The sequence below is a fragment of the Mangifera indica genome, chromosome 12 (assembly GCF_011075055.1).
Source record: "Mangifera indica cultivar Alphonso chromosome 12, CATAS_Mindica_2.1, whole genome shotgun sequence".
NCBI lineage: Eukaryota > Viridiplantae > Streptophyta > Magnoliopsida > Sapindales > Anacardiaceae > Mangifera > Mangifera indica.
The window spans coordinates 9,198,357-9,216,222 of NC_058148.1; the positions used below are offsets into that span (position 1 = coordinate 9,198,357).

Here is a 17,866-nt window from a genome sequence, read left to right on the forward strand (position 1 = left end):
ATTTATTTAAAAATATTAAAAAAATAAAATATAATCACATTTTTCCTCCTTAATTTAAAATTTTAAAAATTTATTTCTATTCAAAATTTAAAAAATAATAATTTTTTTTATAAAATTTTTAATTATTATAAACGAGAAAATTCACTGTCTCTGACTATATTCTCTACCCTCCCTCCTTGGTTGTCTTTGTTAGAGACAAAGTGTATATAATCATTGTTTGGTCAGTTGGGTCATTTTTTTAAATTAGGGGGTACTTCACGTCTATGTATAAAATAACATCTTTCATCAGTTTGTAAACAAGACTGGAAATTCTCCTAAAGCTGAATCATTTGGACCCAAGATTTTGAGGTCCTGCATTTTAACAATTAGTTCTGCTTAAAAAAAAAAAATTGAAACTTTTAGTTGTGACTTGCTTATGATGCTAAAAAGAAAATTCGATATAATTTTGTTTTTCTCTTTTAGATTAAAGCACAAAAATTTGTTGTTTTATTACGGCTCGGGTGGAATATAGTCATTTGGCCTTTATTTCAAACATAAAAATATAATATATATATAAAAACTCCTCCTGTTGTAATAATTTAAATCATTAAATCATATTATAATACATTTAGTTGATGCTTGAGCTTCTAAATAATCTATGTATATATTATTGCACTAACTTAACAAATTAATATCTTTTAGCAAATTAATATAATCTTGTAGGAAATATATATAAATAACATATCATTTGTATATTTATTAAGATTATAATAAAAATCTTCTATTATATTTATGAAAGTTTGACTAAATTGGTGTAGTATTTGTGAGTCTGGTCATTATATTCAAAGGTTTACTTGTTCAACCAATATGGGTGAGGTTTTAGGTTAACAAAAAAAAAGGTTTTTTAACCTACCAAATAATCTTGTAAAATTCTATCAAATTTTATCCGCAAGAAAGCATACCGTCATTGAAAAATTGGTATTACTAAACTTCATTTTGTTTGGAAATATGATATCTCCTTTTGTAAATATTTAATACAAAAAAAAAAAATCACATGTAAAATTTGTTAGAATACAAATTAAAGGTTAATTCCCAAATTTGTAAAGTGGAACATTATTGTTTTTTTTCTTTTTAAATTTTATTTCCATTGAAAGAAAAAATTTGTTAGACTAGATTTATATTATTTCCTTATTTGGAATACAATTAATACTCTCTAATATATATAAAGGATTAATATTTAGTAATGTTAGCCTCTTTTAGGCTAAAATTTATGGCTTTTCCCCCCTCTTTTAATGACCAGATAGATTCCATATTAATAATTGTAAATCTGATGCAATCAAAACCACCTCCATCCAAACCCATTTAACAGAGGAAATAAAGTTCATAATAATATTAAACCCCTATTGCAGTTTTGCCCTAGAAGATTGTCAAATTTCGAAAACAAGGGCTCAGTTACAAAAAAATTATCAATAAGGCATCAAATGTTGTCATTTTGTTCAAAATTCTCCACTGTGAGAAAATACCCAAGTGGTTAATAGGCAAGTTTGATTCCCGTTTTGTTAAGATAATGGCAAACCTAAAAAGCTGGTAAATTTTGTTTTACATTAAATGTCTAGTAAAGATGTTAGACATGCATGCATATTTCTTTAACTAAACTTGTCAGGTAATTATATCAAAATTACTGTAATTGCAAGGCATACGATAGTCAAATATAATGAAAAAGGGAGGGGTGTTATGGTAAAACGTCAAATTAAACATATGCAATATAGTGGCCAAGTGACAACATATACATATACATATACATATACATACATACATACATACATACATATATATATGTATGTAGTGGCCTCCAAAAACCATCTTCAGTTCAAATCATCTTTACCCTAAGAATGTCTTACAAAGCCAACCTGATCCGGGCAACCAATGCACCTGGTCCATCCAATTACAACAGAAGAAACAGGCGGCGTCGGAGACAGCCAATCAGAGAGCAATCCCTGCCAACTTTGCCACAGGGTCATGCTTACTATGCCATTGCAGAAGATGTTCAAGTTCAAATATCAGTACGTGATGGTGCAATTATTGGACATGAGCAAAGACTCTCGCCTGAAACCATTTCAACATTGAATGAAATAAAACGTAGGGCAAAGAGGGGGAAACATTTTGGTAGAATGACCTCTATTTTCTGTGACAAATGCTCTCCTGGCTTTGAGTGGCTTCTTGATGGCTGGATTGCTGAGAAAAGGATTCTTCCTGACGTTAATACTCACTATTGGGTAGGACTTTAATTTACTACAATCTTAATTTATATATTTTGCTTAATTGACTGCTCTGATTATTTATTTCTTCAATTTACTTTGGTTTGCTAAGATTTATTTTTCTATAGTTGATTGATTTGTTATTTGTATTACTTTTCCGGTTAAATTTTCTAGGCCAACTTAATATTTTCCAGGCAAGGCCAAATGATTGCCGTTACACAAGTATTATTTAGTTTAAGGCTGAGATCTGTCATTCCATTAGACCTCAAAGGTGGAAAATAGTTATTTGGCCGAATTTGGATAACGAATATTTAACCGTTAACAATATTAACTAAAATAGAATATTTAACCGTTAACAATATCAACTAAAATAACGAACATTTAACAGTTAACAAATCAATTAAAATAACGGTCATTTAACGATTAATTATATCAACTAAATTAATGAACATACATTTTATTTTACATTTATTTTTTATTGTCAAATTCTTTTTATTAATTATAGTGATTGCATATATGAAAATGGGTATTCCAACATAAATTCTTCTCAGTTAATACATTAACAATTAAATATTTGTTATTTTAGTTGATATTGTTAATGGTTAAATGTTCGTCATTCAAATTAGACTGAATAACATAAATTCCTCTATATTTATATGTATGTATGTATGTATGTTTTGAATCATATTTGGGCTTAGAGATGGCAATCATTGAGAAGTAGTTAGATATCTTGAGGATTTTTGTAAGTCTAACTGGATGTTTAATGGTATTTTCATCATAAAATTAGAAGAGCTAGATGAACGAGATGTTAAGATTTTGCAGGTTTATTATGATCCTTTGGGAAGGCAATACAGGTCTAAGCAACAAGTTTCAAGATTCTGTACTGAACAAGACTTTTTATACTCTTCAGCAAGTCAAAAGGCAACCAAAGCAAGGTGAAAAGCTCTTGTCTTGTTGGAAAACAAGAAAATGTTGGGTTTCAGAAATTTTCTGGTATCAGACTGATGGTTTAATTTCATAGAATAATTATGGACATGATGATGTTGTTTTGCTTATCTGAAATGAATTGAGACTATAAATATTTCATATATTTATAAAATAAATGGATGGTTTAATCTTTGGGTTTGAGGATTTTAATCATATCTCGATGGTTTCTTCTTCTTCTTTAATCTTCTCAAACATATATTATTATTATTTTTTTTAAAAGATTGATTTATTGTCAATGCAGGCTGTGGATTTGTCCAAATTAATTCAAAAAATAAAATAAATCATAATTTATTACAAATTAGTATATATGCTTGCCTATCGAATATGATTATAAATGTATAGAATAACCTTAATATAATCATAAATATTGTGACCTATTCCTAGAATAACATAATTTTTTTGTTAGGGATTTAATCTTTATTTAAAAAAAAAAAACATATATTAGCAAAAAAAATGTATTAAATTTGGACCGAAGACTAATAGAATTTAATCGAGCAATGAAAATACAAACTTTACCCGGAACTATGGGTGCAGGTGAAACCAGGGTTACCCGTGTTTTGTTAACCATTTTTAACACATGTTTCGCTTTGAAAAAATAATCACACTCTCATACAAGAGCTAAGCCTGTGAACATATATCAAATCTCTGTTTAATTTTCTAGTTATGGATACGAATCCAAATGGGTAAATTCAAAAACTTATGATCCTTAGTTTCCTAGATGTATCTATAAAGGTGAAAAGACTTATTTCCACCCAATGTTTATTAAAATGACAATATTTTATTTATTAAATTAAAAAAATTCAAATACTCATATTTTTATTAGGATTTATTATTAAAGTTAAAAATAAAATTTAAAAAAAAAAAACTTACCATAGTTTCTCTCGTCTTTTAATTTTAAAATCTAAAAATTTTTTCTTGTATAAAATCTGAAAAACGATAATTTTCTTTTTAGGGTTTTAAAAGTGTCATCACTTCTAGTGGTCGTCGTCATCTCTGGAAGGTTGTTATTACCTAAGGAAAAATGTAATAAATTTTTAATTATTTTAATATTTTTTTAAACTAAATAATATTTTTACCGTTTGTTGAATTCTAACAAAAATATGAATATTTGAGTTTTTTAAACTTAATAAATAAAATTTTATTATTTCAACCAACTTTGAACGGAAATAAATATTTTTGCCATCTATAAAAGGATAATATTGACATTGAAATTGTAACCATTTATGAGAAGCAACGGTTACATTACATTATCTGTACCCATACGGGAATCTAGAATTGCTGACAATGCAACTCCAATTAGATTTTGTTTGTATTACTCCTAATTACCTCCAAATTTAGCAATGAAGTTAAATTTTAATTTGACTTTTGCATAAGCACCCATATTTTACTTTATTTATATACACACAACCACTCTTTGTTATTTTCCACTGATTATGATTGATGATCAAAGTATTTTTCATTTGAATAATTTTCCAAATGCCTTATTTCCAAGAACTACAATATAATCATGGGCAAGAATTAACAATTCATAAATTTCAGGGGCATAAGAGAAATGAGAAAACCCAGAAGGATAAGAGGAGAAAGCATAACGGGCTTGAGAGGAAATAGACAATATATACAAGGAAATAAATGGGAAATGAAGTGTTTAGTATTTGCTAAAGCATTAAAATCTGTGTCTTGAGGGGGCATAGTGAGCAGCCATGGAACATTCCCACGATCGTCAGGGTGAGCAGAGCAAGAGAAACTTTGATGGAAGTGGGAAACTGTCAGCAGCCACAAGAGCCACAATAGAAAATCTGAAATGCCGGCGGCGAGGAAGGGCAATAAAGGAAGGGACCAAGTGTGTGCTGCTGGACAATACTTTCCCTGGCTATAGCTGGCTGTTGCCTGGATGGGTCGCCGAGGAGCGACACATGGAATCTGGCAGGATCTATAGCGTAAGTATGCAAAATATTTGTTAAGTATGAATATTTAGAATCTTGTTTATTAGAGTTAAAACTATAAAGTATGCATCCTACACAACACACGTATCTTAATTTCTTGGATTTATTGTGTCTTTTGTCAATGATATAACGAAAAGGCCAAACGACTATTTCCCACCCAAGGTTTAGCGTTTTCTCAAAAGTCCCCCCTTTAACTATGGAAACATCAAATACCCACCCATGGCCGATTAGATTTAACCAAACCCTAACGCCTGAAAATTTTATCTCCTTTTGCCCCCCTAAACTTTAAAAACTGAAATTTTTCCCCTGCCTAAGTTTTAAAAAATGGCAATTTCACCCTAGGGTTTGGTTTTGAAATCTCCGGCGACCTCTCCGGCTCCGTTGCCGACGGCTGCTCCCTCCCGAAGCAACCTCTCCTTCCGGCGATCTCTTTCCTCCCATTTGGAGGTCCGATCGGCGCCTGGAGACGCCGTGGGAGACGAAGAACTTCGTCTTCCCAGAGGTCTTCTTCTGGGAAGACGATCGTCTTTCCAGACGAAGACGACAGCGTCGTCTTCGTCTCCCACGGCGTCTCCGGGCGTTGATCAGACCTCCAAATGGGAGGAAAGAGATCGCCGGAATGAGAGGTTGCTTCGGGAGGGAGCGGTCGTCGGCAACGGAGCCGGAGAGGTCGCCGGAGATTTCAAAACCAAACCCTAGGGTGAAACTGCCATTTTTTAAAACTTAGGCGGGGGGAAAATTTCAGTTTTTAAAGTTTAGGGGGGCAAAAGGAGATAAAATTTTCAGGCGTTAGGGTTTGGTTAAATCTAACCGGCCATGGGTGGGTATTTGATGTTTCCATAGTTAAAGGGGGGACTTTTGAGAAAACGCTAAACCTTGGGTGGGAAATAGTCGTTTGGCCTAACAAAAACCATAAATCAACTTTGTGTTGCGAGTACTACTATGATATACTATGATATAGAAGAATGATAGCCCACATGAGCGTGTTGTGCACTAACTCCTTGTTAGTTTCAGACAAACATTGCAATGCAGCTGAAAGACGTGATAGTGACTCTGTTATCAAATGATATAAACTTTAGTAGAATTATACCTTAAAAGTTAATCATTGAGATTGAAGAGTTCAAAATCATATAAATTCCATATTAAAAGTTTATACTTTCTAATATAGGATCTAAATCTCATATCTTACACTTAGATTCTAATAGAGTACGTATGTACTATAGCCAACATGAGGCCATTCATGCATGGGAAAAATCTTGCTTGGTGGTTCTCGAAAAGTAATAAAAATGAAGGTAAAAATTACTTTGATATTTTTATTTTTTTTCTAGACTTTACAAATTAAAACAAGTTATGACAGTTTAAAGAATTCATAAATTATTTAATTAATCACAAATTAACATCCCCAAATAATATAAGATATACACATATATTTAATATCTCTTTTGTATTTTCTCAATATATAATTTGTCTAGCAGTGAATATGAGTATAAATACATTAACCTTAATAACAATTAACAATATTGTGACCATATTCCTAGTATTTGAACTTGCAATTTCACATTATTGATTATAGATTTTGTATGAGGGATTTAATATTTATTAAAAAAATATATATTAGCAATATAAAAATATATTGTAACTCAATCTTAGCTATAAAAATTGTAAAAGTCAAATATTAGATTTGGGCTGAGGAATTTTTAGAATTTAATTAGTTTATTTATTATTAAATCTGTCAAACAAACAAGTTGGGTAGATACGAAATAGATCAAATCAAATATTATAATTATTTTTTAAAATAATTTAAATCAAAACTTATAAAAATAACAAAAATTTAAATCTAGTTATAGATATGAATCTAGATAGGGTTAGATTCAAACTAAATCGAATTTGAGTTTAATTCGGTTTATATATAGTTAAGTTCGAACTCGTAAAAGTTAAGTTCAAACTCGATTTAAATTCAGTTTGATTTGTTTTTTGTTATTAAAATGATGTCGTTTTAATATATATTGATCAAAACAACCTCATTTTGTATCAAAATTTTTAATTAGAAAATTTGACGAGTAGCTCAAGTTAGAGCTTACGCTCGTATAGAGTTGGCTCATTTTAAGTTTGTTTGAATTAAATTTAAGCTCAAATTTAAATAAATTCGGTTCGAATCCAATCCTAAGCCCGGAGGGATAAATTCATGATCATTTAAACGTCTGTTACCAGATGTTTCCATAAAAGGATAATATTATACATGGAAGGTAGTTCAGAACTTGGCATTGAAATTGCTACCATTCATGAGAAGCAACAGTTACAATAACGTGCCTGTACCCACTCAGAAATCTAGAATTGTTGCCAGCGTGACTCCAATTAGATTTTGTTTGTAAGTAACCCCAAATTTAGTAATGAAATTAAATTTTAATTTCACTTTTCAGAAGCCCCCATATTTAGATTTTTTTATATATACACCATCACTCTTTGACAATTCTTTTTTATTTCCACTGTTTATTATGGATGATTAAAGTATTTTTCACTTGTATGGTTTTCCAAATGCCTTATTTCCAAGAATTAATTTCTAAAGTAGTTAATTACAATATAAATCATGTTTAACAAAGGAGAAGTCTTTTAAATTTATATAATTAACAATTAATATAAAAAAAAGGTTTTAATCACCCAAGATTCATGAATGAAATACATGGACAATCTTAATCATGTCATGGGCCTAAGTGACAATTCATCAATTATAGGGGCATAAGAGAAATTAGAAAACCGAGAAGGATAAGAGGAGAAAATATAACAGGCTTGAGAGGAAATGGCCAACTTATACTAGGAAATAAAAGGGGAATGAACTGTTTAGTATTTGCTAAAACATTAAAGTCTTGACTGGGCAGAGTGAGCAACCATGGAGCATTCCCACAATCGTCAGGGTCAGCAAAGCAAGAGGAACTTTGATGGAAGTGGAAGACTATCAGCAGCCACAATAGCCACAATAGAGACTCTGAAATGCAGGAGGCGAGGAAGGGCAATAAGGGAAGGCACCAAGTGTGTGCTGCTGGACAATACTTTCCCTGGCTATAGCTGGCTGTTGCCTGGATGGGTCGCCGAGGAGCGACACATGGAATCCGGAAGGATCTATAGAGTATGTATGCAAAACTTTTGTTAAGTATGAATATTTAGAATCTTATTTATTTAAATCTATAAAATACGCATCCTTCACATCATACTTACCTTAATTTCTTGGATCTATTGTGTCTTTTATCAATGATTTGTGTTGCAGTACTATTATGATCCAGAAGGACGTATGTACCACAGCCAAAATGAGGTCACTCATGCATGGGAACAATCTGGCTTGGTGCTTCTCGATAAGTCTTAAAAATGAAGGTAAAAATTACTTTCATGTTTCCAGTTACTTAAGGTATTTTATTTGGTATCTTGTACTTCTACCTATCTTTTGGATGCGTCAAAGACAAGTGTTTTAAATTCCATATTTCTTTGGCAACTTGCAGGTTAAAGCCTATAACCAGGAAGAGAACTGGGTCTGAGGAAGAGAACAAGAGAAAAATTATCAGTTGGGTTTGGGTGTTTTCTTTTCTGACATAGCTCTTTGAGAGAATCTACATGTAATAAATAAAATAAGGACAGACTCTTTCTAGATTTAATGGAATGCATTTGAACAATCCTTCTATTTCGTGGACAAATTTAGTGGCAAATAATTGAATATCATCAAAGAAATCCTCTTTACATGCATCATTGAATCCAAACAATTGCCCTTGCAGAAGTGTTATTTAGTTCAAGGATGAGGAATTATTGTTTCATCAAACTGAATAACGAATATCTAACCGTTAATAGTATCATCTGAAAATAATAAATATTTAACTATTAACAATATCAATTAAAAATAATGAATATCTAACCGTTAACAATATCACTCATGAATGAATGAATCATATTTTTCCAATCAAAACCTAACACCATTAACGAAATATGATATTGCCCCTACTCTCTTTCTCCATTTTCTTCTTTTCCGCCATTTCCTTTTCTTCTTCTCCTCCTTTCCTCTTCACCACCTTTTTCTCTTTCTTTTGCTTCTCCCCCACCTCTTTCATAGTTTTTTCAACTACAACAAATGATTTTTCAAATTGGCCAAAACTCTCAAGTTTATGTCCTCTTTTTGGTGTAAGTTGTTGCTTCATTAATAGGCTCATGATTCAACTTCGATTGATATGGACTAGTAAGATCAGGTCCTGATTAAATAGACAAACCTAAGATTATACAAACAAATGCCTAAACTAAAATATGTTTATGTTTTGCTATGATAACATGTACAATTATAGGGTGATGTTCAATGTTGATTCTTATAATAACAATGAGTGATGATTGAATTTTTTTCATTGTTAAAACTTTTTAATGATGAAAAACGGACTTTTAACAACCAATTTTCTTTATTAAAATTATAAATTTATTTAGTTTTAATGATATAAATAATTAGTTACTAAAATTATAAAAATAATACTTATCAAATATTTATTTCTTTAATATTTTTCTTTCCTTAATATTAATTATTTTTGTAGTGTAAATTTATAAACTTATAACCATCAGTTTACCAAATATATCTATAAAACGATATATATCATATATGGAAGGTAATTTAGAAATTGGCATCGAAATTGTAACCATGTATAAGAAGTAACGGTTACATAATTTGTTCCCATTTGGGAATCTTTAATTGCTGATAACGTAACTCCAATTAGATTTTGTTTGTATTAATCCTACTTACCTACAAATTTAGTGATGAGATTAAGTTTAGTGATATCACTTTTGCAGAAGCACTTATACTTTGATTTAGGCCAGTAGACTTCTTTCCACTTATGATATAGTAAAATCTTAAATTCTCATCTTTTAACTTTTCAAAACTCAAATATTTACTTATAACCAATTTTTTATCAAAAATCTCAATTAATATTAAGGATGAAATTATCATTTATTAAAAAATTTAAAGTTTTATCACATTTTTCTCTTTAGGTTTAAAAAACTTATAATTTTCTTCCAACCCAAAGTTTTAAAATTGACAAATACCCTATAGGGTTTGTTCCTCTTCTCTTCAGTGTTGATTTGCTATCTCTGGCCGTCAACCTTCCTCTCTCCCTCTATTCACTCTCTCTTCCCTCTTTGACCGTCTTTAGCTAAGACTAAGACGGAATCGTCTTCGTCTAGGCCAAAGGCGACCAAAGAGGGAAGGGAGAGTGATCAGATATGACAGATAAGATAGGAGGGAGAACAGAGGACAATTGATGGCCAGAGACGGTGAATTGATGTAGGAGAGAAGAGGAACAAACCCTAGGGGTATTTGTCAGTTTTGAAACTTTGGATTGGGAAGAAATTGTAAGATTTTTAAACCTAAAGAAGAAAATATAATAAAACTTTAATTTTTAAATTTTTTTAATAAATAACAGTTTTATTTTTAACACTAACTAAAATTTTTGATAAAAATTTAATTATGGATGAGTATTTAGGTTTTTTATTATTGAAGGGCAAGAGTTTAAGATTTCACTATACCTTGGGTGGGAATAAATCTTTTGGTGTTTGATTTATTCATGATATACACCATCATTCTTTGTATTTTCACTGTTTATGATTGATGATCTTATAACCATCTCTCGAAATTAAGAAAATATTATCTGCTCAATGCTATTACACGTTGATGCTCTAATTGACCCCAAAGGGCAAGGCAACCCTGATTGCCAAGCCCGAGAACTAGAGTGGTGATCCACATATACCATCTTTAAACATAGAGAGGTTATCTCTTCTTGGAAAAATATTGTGTGCTTAATTCACCCAAAAATTAAACCTATATATGACTTCGATAGGTTAGGAAATGCCAACTATCAAACCCGAAGGTTGAATATGTGTGACCACTTGTATGCCTATCATGCCTTTCTAGAGAAAGTGGTTAAACACACTTGAAGGTCGACTGAGCATCAAGCACCTCACGGCCTAGAGAAGGATCACAGACTTCCCTAAGACCTTTTGAGAAGTAGATTCTTCAAGAACTTCCTCACAAACTTTATTTGTGGCTTCGAGCCCTTTCATCCATGCTCTTTCCTAACTGAGCATATTAGCATCCTTAGCTGCCTAAGCATGCCTCCAAGGCGAAGCCACAATAAAGACCCTATTCTCCACCTTAGTCCCAATGACAACCAATATATTTGTCAACTTGTTACTCTTTCTAATGGTTTCTAAGAGTGAAACTCTAGCTGATTCATCCCTACGTCTAATTTTTCCTTTACTTAACGTGGACTCTCAAATAATAAGTTGAAGCTTAAAAACTTCATTTTGTTTATTCCTCACTTATGTATGCAATTATTCTACTAATTTTAAGTCTTGTGTTTGGTCTAGTCTGATCTTTGATATATTTCCCATTGGTGTAAGAATGTTCGGATTTTTTTTTTCTTACAATCATTGCCAATAATGCAACAGAGGCCTGAAATAAATATGCTCAGGTAGGCTTGCAAACAAAAAAAAGCTAACTGGAAACAAATTATATCTTGTTAGTATTAAGGTTATTTCACATGCTTGTAAAGGTAGAAACTGGCATTCGCCATAACAGTGACATCCTAAATAATACACCCAACGGATCCCTTTGATCAAATCCATAAAATCAAATTTGACAGCTAAAAAGACTTGGCATGCACTCAGCCTGCTATCTAAGGTCAAAACCCATCGTTTAGCATATGGGTAAATATATTCTTCACAAAATAAAAGGCACAATAGAAGAATCAGCCATTGACTATTCAAAATGAAGGACTACCGTCCATTCAAACAACCTAAAATTGCCAATGTAAGAATAAATTGCATTTTTTTAATATATAGAAAAGAAATACAGAATTCAGTTCATCAATAATGGCGGAAACATTTTAAATATTATAATTGCAAAACTTTCCAAAACCCATATAATAACGGGCGAGGAATACATTCAAGATGACATTAAAAACGCAAAACCCAGAAAAAATCTAGTGAACAATTCGCTAACAGTGGCACCAACCCAACTAGTTGGTTTACTGTAGATTCAATTTGGCATAAAGAAAATGCATATGCAGCTCCGGAAAATTATTGGAAACACAAAAAGAAATAATGAAAGATAACATACTGCTTGATATTGTTAGCAGTGTCTGCTCATCTGAACCTTCAATTTGCGCTGGTTCTCAATTATTCAATATGTTGAAAACAAATCACTGGAAAGAAAGAAAGCCGCAATAGAATTACACTCTCACAAGGAACTTGCATTTCCACGGTCAAAATTTATATCTCTCAAAGGGGTCTCAACAAGGAATGCCGATGCCTCTCAATTTTCAACCTCCAGTTATTATCACTGTTTATTGGCTTCAAAAATCGCTCTGTATCAATTTCAGAATGCAGAGAAGACTGCAGCCTTTTTAAGTGTCCTCTGCACTGTGTATAATCAAACGAGCAGTTGTCATTGATATTCTGCTCATCTGGTTCATAAAATCTCTGGTGCGGGGACTGCCACTTGGCTTGCAAGTAAGCGAGAGATCTCCATGGAGGAAGAGGCATTGAATTTTGATTCAAAGAAGATCTTGTCGCCTCGACCATAACTTGAAGGAACTGTTTCAACCTTACCAAAGACCCCACATACACAACTGGGAGGGATTTCAATATTCTATCATAAGAATCAACAGCTCTAGCTATTTCAAAATGGCTTCGAAAGTCGATATCAATTATCAAACGCTCAGAAGTCGCCGTATTATTGTAATTTAGCACATCAATATATTGATGATCACCTACACGTCCATTAAAAAAAAAAAAATTCAACTCAAAATTCAATTATATCATCTCAACGCAACCCAACATATGATTCAACCAAAAGAAATTGTAACAAAGAATTGCAGAAGCATATATACCTCCTGGCACCTTATCACTGCCCTGCCACCTCGTCGAGCACACAGCAGCATCATAACCGGAAAGTCTCAAGAGCTTTACCAGTGAAGACCTAATGCAACTGCCGTTACATTGGCCTGACTTGGTAACGTGAAGCTCCGTCTCTTTAAACGATAATATGAGAGAATTAACCACCGACATCAAGTCTATCTCATACCGTGGCACAGAATGCTTATAAAACTGTAATCTCATTTACAAAATTGGAATCAATTTTTATGCACCCTAATTCTTAAGCTTCTTTTCATACGGTTAAATAAAGAAATGTATACAAAAATCAAATTAAAATCCGCGAAATTGAAATTGAAATATCTATTTTTTCGAAATTGGAATTTCTTGAATAAAATTTAACTTACGGAAATTTTATCTGCGAGGTGAGCGAGATCGGAGAAGCCGGAATCGGAGTCGCTGCTACAGCGAGAATCAGTGCCCCCGCTTCCATTTTCAAGAAAATCGCTAACCATGAGCGCCAAATCATGCTCGCTCTCATGGCTAAAACCTCCTCCGATTCCCCGAGCCCATAGGTCTCCAGTGTTCCTCGTCGCGCACAGCAATTCCATTGTCAATCCGACGCCGTTTCCTCCTCGCCAATTCCCCAGCTTCTCTCCCCCACCGTCTGATCGCAACAACAATAGCATAACCTCCTCCGCCCGATCCGGTACAGGCGTCGAACGAAACAAAAAGTTGGTTAGGAAGTTGTTGAATTTTGTGAGTTTTTCAGAAAATAATCTGTACGGATTTCATTTACGCTCAAGATTAATACAACTTCTTTTTTTTTTGGCGAAAACGTTTTCGATGTTTTCTGTTTGTTTTGTCTTTTTTCTGGTGTTCGTGCTGCGATCCAAAGGGAAAGAACAAATGCAATGATTTTCTTGCTGCAAAACCCAGAGGATGAAAGGTGACTGCAACAAGACGGGCGAGTTGATATAAGAATTGTAAGGGATTGAAATGACGATAATACCCTCAAAGATTCATTAGGTTTTGTTTTTAATTGGTAGGAACAAATGTATTTGGACGGAAAATTGTTAATTATTCTTCAGTCTTTTTTAGGTTCAATTTATTTTTTTGGATTTTGAAAGTGCACAGTCGAGAGGAACAAAATTAAACTTTAAAAAAAGAGCAAATTTTTAGATTATGATGGTTTTAATAATCTATAATTAGTCAAATTTCCAAGTCAGAATATCTTAAATTATCAATTTATGTCACAAGAATTTTCACTTTTCAGTTTAAAACTCTCAATTAACGAATATTAAATTACTAATTAACCGCATTAATAATAATAGCATGTGTAAATTAATAACAAATGTAACAAACTTTAATAAGGTCAAAATAAGAATTTCACAGGGAGAAATAAGATTGGTGTGACGGTGACGGTTCTGTCACCATGAGTACATGGAAATAGGAAGTCAGCGAGTAACGGCAACACCTAGGATTGGAAGCTGACGTGAGCTACACGGGACCCTTCGATCTAACGAAGGTCAATAATCATCTCACGATTGACCGCCAAACGAACTTCGAATCATAATTGTTTCATGATTTAACTGAATCAGTCATTAATATTAATATTTGACGTAATAATTAATTAAAATAACTAAAATTAAAAGCATTTATAAGAAATAGATGAACTTCTGAGAGATTATAAAGATTTAATTAATACATTACTTTGACAAAATTGTCTATTTACAGGTCCAAGAATTATACCAAAACTTTGGGTTCAATAATTGCTCCCGTATAATTATATTAAATAATTTAAAAGTCTTATTCTTTTGAGAGGATAATTAAGAATTTTACACTTTAACCAATTAAGTTATTTCTTAAAGGCTATTAATTTATAATATTGATATTTATCTATTTAAATAGATTTTATAAGTTTTGAATAACGATTTTTCAATTAAATTTTTGTATGAAATAATTTGAATCATTTGTGATTTTTATAGAATTTATCAATGGTTTTATATTATAATAAATTTAAAATCAATTATTAAAAAAATCGAGTTTGAGAATAAGAGATGTTAAGTGATTTCGTTCATTAATGGACATGAACCAATATTTAGTGACTCCAAATTTCCAACCATATGCCATTTCAGAGCATAAGTGACTACACGTGGCCATCTAAATGCAATGACGAGTATTCAAGTTGCAGATAAAACTTTTTCAAACATTATATTTTAGAAAGTTTATACATACGAAGAATTTCCAAATTCAATGAAGTGTTAGCACATTTTCTTGTGATTTAAAAGGACAGTCGGCCATTTAGGGCACGGCAACTTCTGGAGACCAACCCACATTATGGTTTTATGAATCACATGGCACTTGGGGCCAACTCATGGACACATGACCATTTTTGGTGGTTCAGGGATACAACTAATTGAATTAGTCTTGCCTACTTTTTGCGGGGTAAGGAAACCAACATTTCCTTATCTCAGTGATTTTGACCCTTTCCTGCCAACAAATTAATGCAGCTCAAGTAGGCAGCTCTTTTCTAGGTAAGATCAAAGTTTGGCTCAAACCGGATAAGATCAATTTGAATTTGGTATATCCCACTTTAAAAGAAGTCAAGTTTAGTTATATTATTTAGATGAATTCAAATTGATTTTGATTTGATATTATATTAAATTAAAATTAATTAAAATGATATTATATTATATTAAAATCTATTAAAATGATATTAGTTTGGTATGTATTAATTAATTTTTTTATAAAAAATTAAAATATTAATTATTTGAATGTAACATTATTAATTAAAAAAATTATAATAGGAGGATATAATGCTGACTAGAGTTGCGTTGCCGTTAGTTTGAATAGAAAAAGAGTTTTCCCAAATCCGTCCATCGGTTTAATGTGATTTAGGATAAATGTTTTGAACAGTTAAATTAATTAACCTTAGTAGTGTATACAGTTCAATACAGGTAGTATCTGTGTTAAAATCTTTTTCTATGATATTTCAAATTAAACTTTTTGACTTATTTCTTATAATAATTATAGATAGATATCACAATTTCTATCATTGAATCGTATTTGTATCTTGTCAGTTCAAATTTTGTATCAGAAACTTTCAACTTTAATTTGATCTGAATTAAAATAATATCGAATTTTTTTTAACCTAACCCAGTTTGACCTAAATTAACTTAAAATTATATATTATTTTCACTCTCCAAAATGTTTTTACTATTTAATTTTTTCATCAAATTACCTTAACCTACTATTAATAAAACACACAATAAAACATTTTATTATATTTACAAATAGTTTAAAAATTACATACTAAAACCTTTAAAATACATTTATAATTTCACTAATCAAATCATATTCTTCATACTTAATAATAAAATCAGATGTTAAATACAAATAAAAAATAAGTAATTATACTTATATAAAGATACAATTATATACGATTTGCAAAGATTTCAATTGCTTTTAATATCATCTTTCAACATTTTTATAATTTATCTATAATGAATTCTATTAAGATAACATTTTTTCAAAATATTTGAGTCATTTTAGGTCATATCTGATTATTTTCATATAAACTCTGATATTATTCAATTTAATTTTGAATCTTATCAGATTGATCTGAAATAAAATTTATATAAAAAAAACTTAACTCTACCCAATTTTTTTTGTATCAAGTTAACAGATTGTATAAAAAAATTATCAATACAAGTTATAAAATTAATTACTAGATTTGATTTTCATCTATTTTATTTGATTGGTTGAACCGAAAAAACAATTTTTTGTCAAAAAAAGATAATAAATAAATTGATTGAAATTGTATTGGCTTTGAATTTGTAGAGTGACTTAAGCGGTTGAGCGGCAAGGCATATGCTGGTTCTGAACCCATGTCAGCACATTGAAAAAATAAACAACTATAACTTGGATCAACAAACTCAACAATAATTCAAAGTCTTATTCTAATTCAAAATGCACATGCACTTTTTTATTTATTTAGACCAGTTATTTAAATTAAAAGTCAAACCCAATGAGGCAACAATAATGGTTTTCAGTTTCCAAAAGGCCATTTCTTTAAAGAATGTCAAATAATAAAATCAATAAGGCATAATTATTGATAACCATCTTATAAAATATCAGGATTTAGATTTGATTTTAAATGTTGTTCAACGACTTAGGTGGAAATTTCTAGTCTTTGTTAAAGTAGAAGTCAAAGTTTTTTTTAATAATATATCAAAATCAAATTTATAATCTATGTGATTTAATGATTATAGGGTTAGTCATTAAATTCATAATTAGTCATATTTAATATGGTCCATTTCAGTCTAATATAACAGCTTAGGTGGGGTTTCTCGTGGAAAAGAAAGAAATTAGTAGAAGCCATTAATTGAAGGGTGAAGTGATGGCAAATACTTTTTTTTTTAAAAACTTGATCAACAAGTTAAAACAGATTGAAGCTGATCTGTTCGCTGTTCGCCAGGCTGTGGCCTCCGAAATGGACCATTTCTACAGGAAAATCACAATGAGATTGACCATTAAGCCATACAATCTATAAGACTGTTTTCCGGTCAAGTTGGTCTCAATGAATACTTCAACTTTTGGAAGTAAGCTTACAAAAATATATATATATTTTATAACCTTTACTGAAGTTAAACATGTTTGCCTCCCGAAACTTTATTAAATGTTTTTCCCACCCCTGATTAATAATTATATAAATCAAAATAAAAAATTTAAACTCGTACCTCTCACACCGGAAACAATCCTTCTTGTAATCTCTAGTGTTATAGCCTGATCAAGTCTAAAAAAATTCAT

The 17,866-nt window shown here is 31.1% G+C and overlaps 2 protein-coding genes and 1 long non-coding RNA gene across 3 annotated transcripts; 2 read left to right on the forward strand and 1 right to left on the reverse strand.

Annotated features, from left to right (window-relative positions):
• Positions 1 to 1,834: 1,834 nt before the first annotated feature.
• LOC123193325 lies at positions 1,835 to 3,362 on the forward strand. Its single transcript, XM_044606225.1, has 2 exons — positions 1,835 to 2,255; positions 3,060 to 3,362. Exons 1-2 carry the CDS (start codon positions 1,872 to 1,874, stop codon positions 3,174 to 3,176), a joined length of 501 nt encoding a protein of 166 aa, XP_044462160.1. The 5' UTR covers positions 1,835 to 1,871; the 3' UTR covers positions 3,177 to 3,362.
• A 4,546-nt stretch (positions 3,363 to 7,908) lies between these two features.
• Positions 7,909 to 8,829, forward strand: LOC123193326. The gene is made up of 3 exons (XR_006497057.1): positions 7,909 to 8,291; positions 8,430 to 8,533; positions 8,659 to 8,829. It is a non-coding gene; the product is annotated as an uncharacterized LOC123193326 (long non-coding RNA).
• Positions 8,830 to 12,072: 3,243 nt separating this feature from the next.
• LOC123193327 lies at positions 12,073 to 14,021 on the reverse strand. Its single transcript, XM_044606226.1, has 3 exons — positions 13,462 to 14,021; positions 13,072 to 13,288; positions 12,073 to 12,951 (listed from the first exon to the last, which is right to left on the reverse strand). The coding sequence occupies exons 1-3, from the start codon at positions 13,741 to 13,743 to the stop codon at positions 12,461 to 12,463; spliced, it is 990 nt and encodes a 329-aa protein (XP_044462161.1). The 5' UTR covers positions 13,744 to 14,021; the 3' UTR covers positions 12,073 to 12,460.
• Positions 14,022 to 17,866: the final 3,845 nt, after the last annotated feature.

Excerpts from the sequence above, each read along its gene's own strand:
- LOC123193325 (XM_044606225.1), top strand. The coding sequence starts at position 1,872 with ATGTCTTACAAAGCCAACCTGATCCGGGCAACCAATGCACCTGGTCCA. Across the intron at positions 2,256-3,059 it reads ACGTTAATACTCACTATTGG|GTTTATTATGATCCTTTGGG; the intron begins GTAGGACTTTAA and ends AAGATTTTGCAG.
- LOC123193327 (XM_044606226.1), bottom strand. The coding sequence starts at position 13,743 with ATGCTATTGTTGTTGCGATCAGACGGTGGGGGAGAGAAGCTGGGGAAT. Across the intron at positions 13,289-13,461 it reads ACCTCGCAGATAAAATTTCC|TTTTATAAGCATTCTGTGCC; the intron begins GTAAGTTAAATT and ends ATGAGATTACAG. Across the intron at positions 12,952-13,071 it reads CAGTGATAAGGTGCCAGGAG|GTGATCATCAATATATTGAT; the intron begins GTATATATGCTT and ends ATGGACGTGTAG.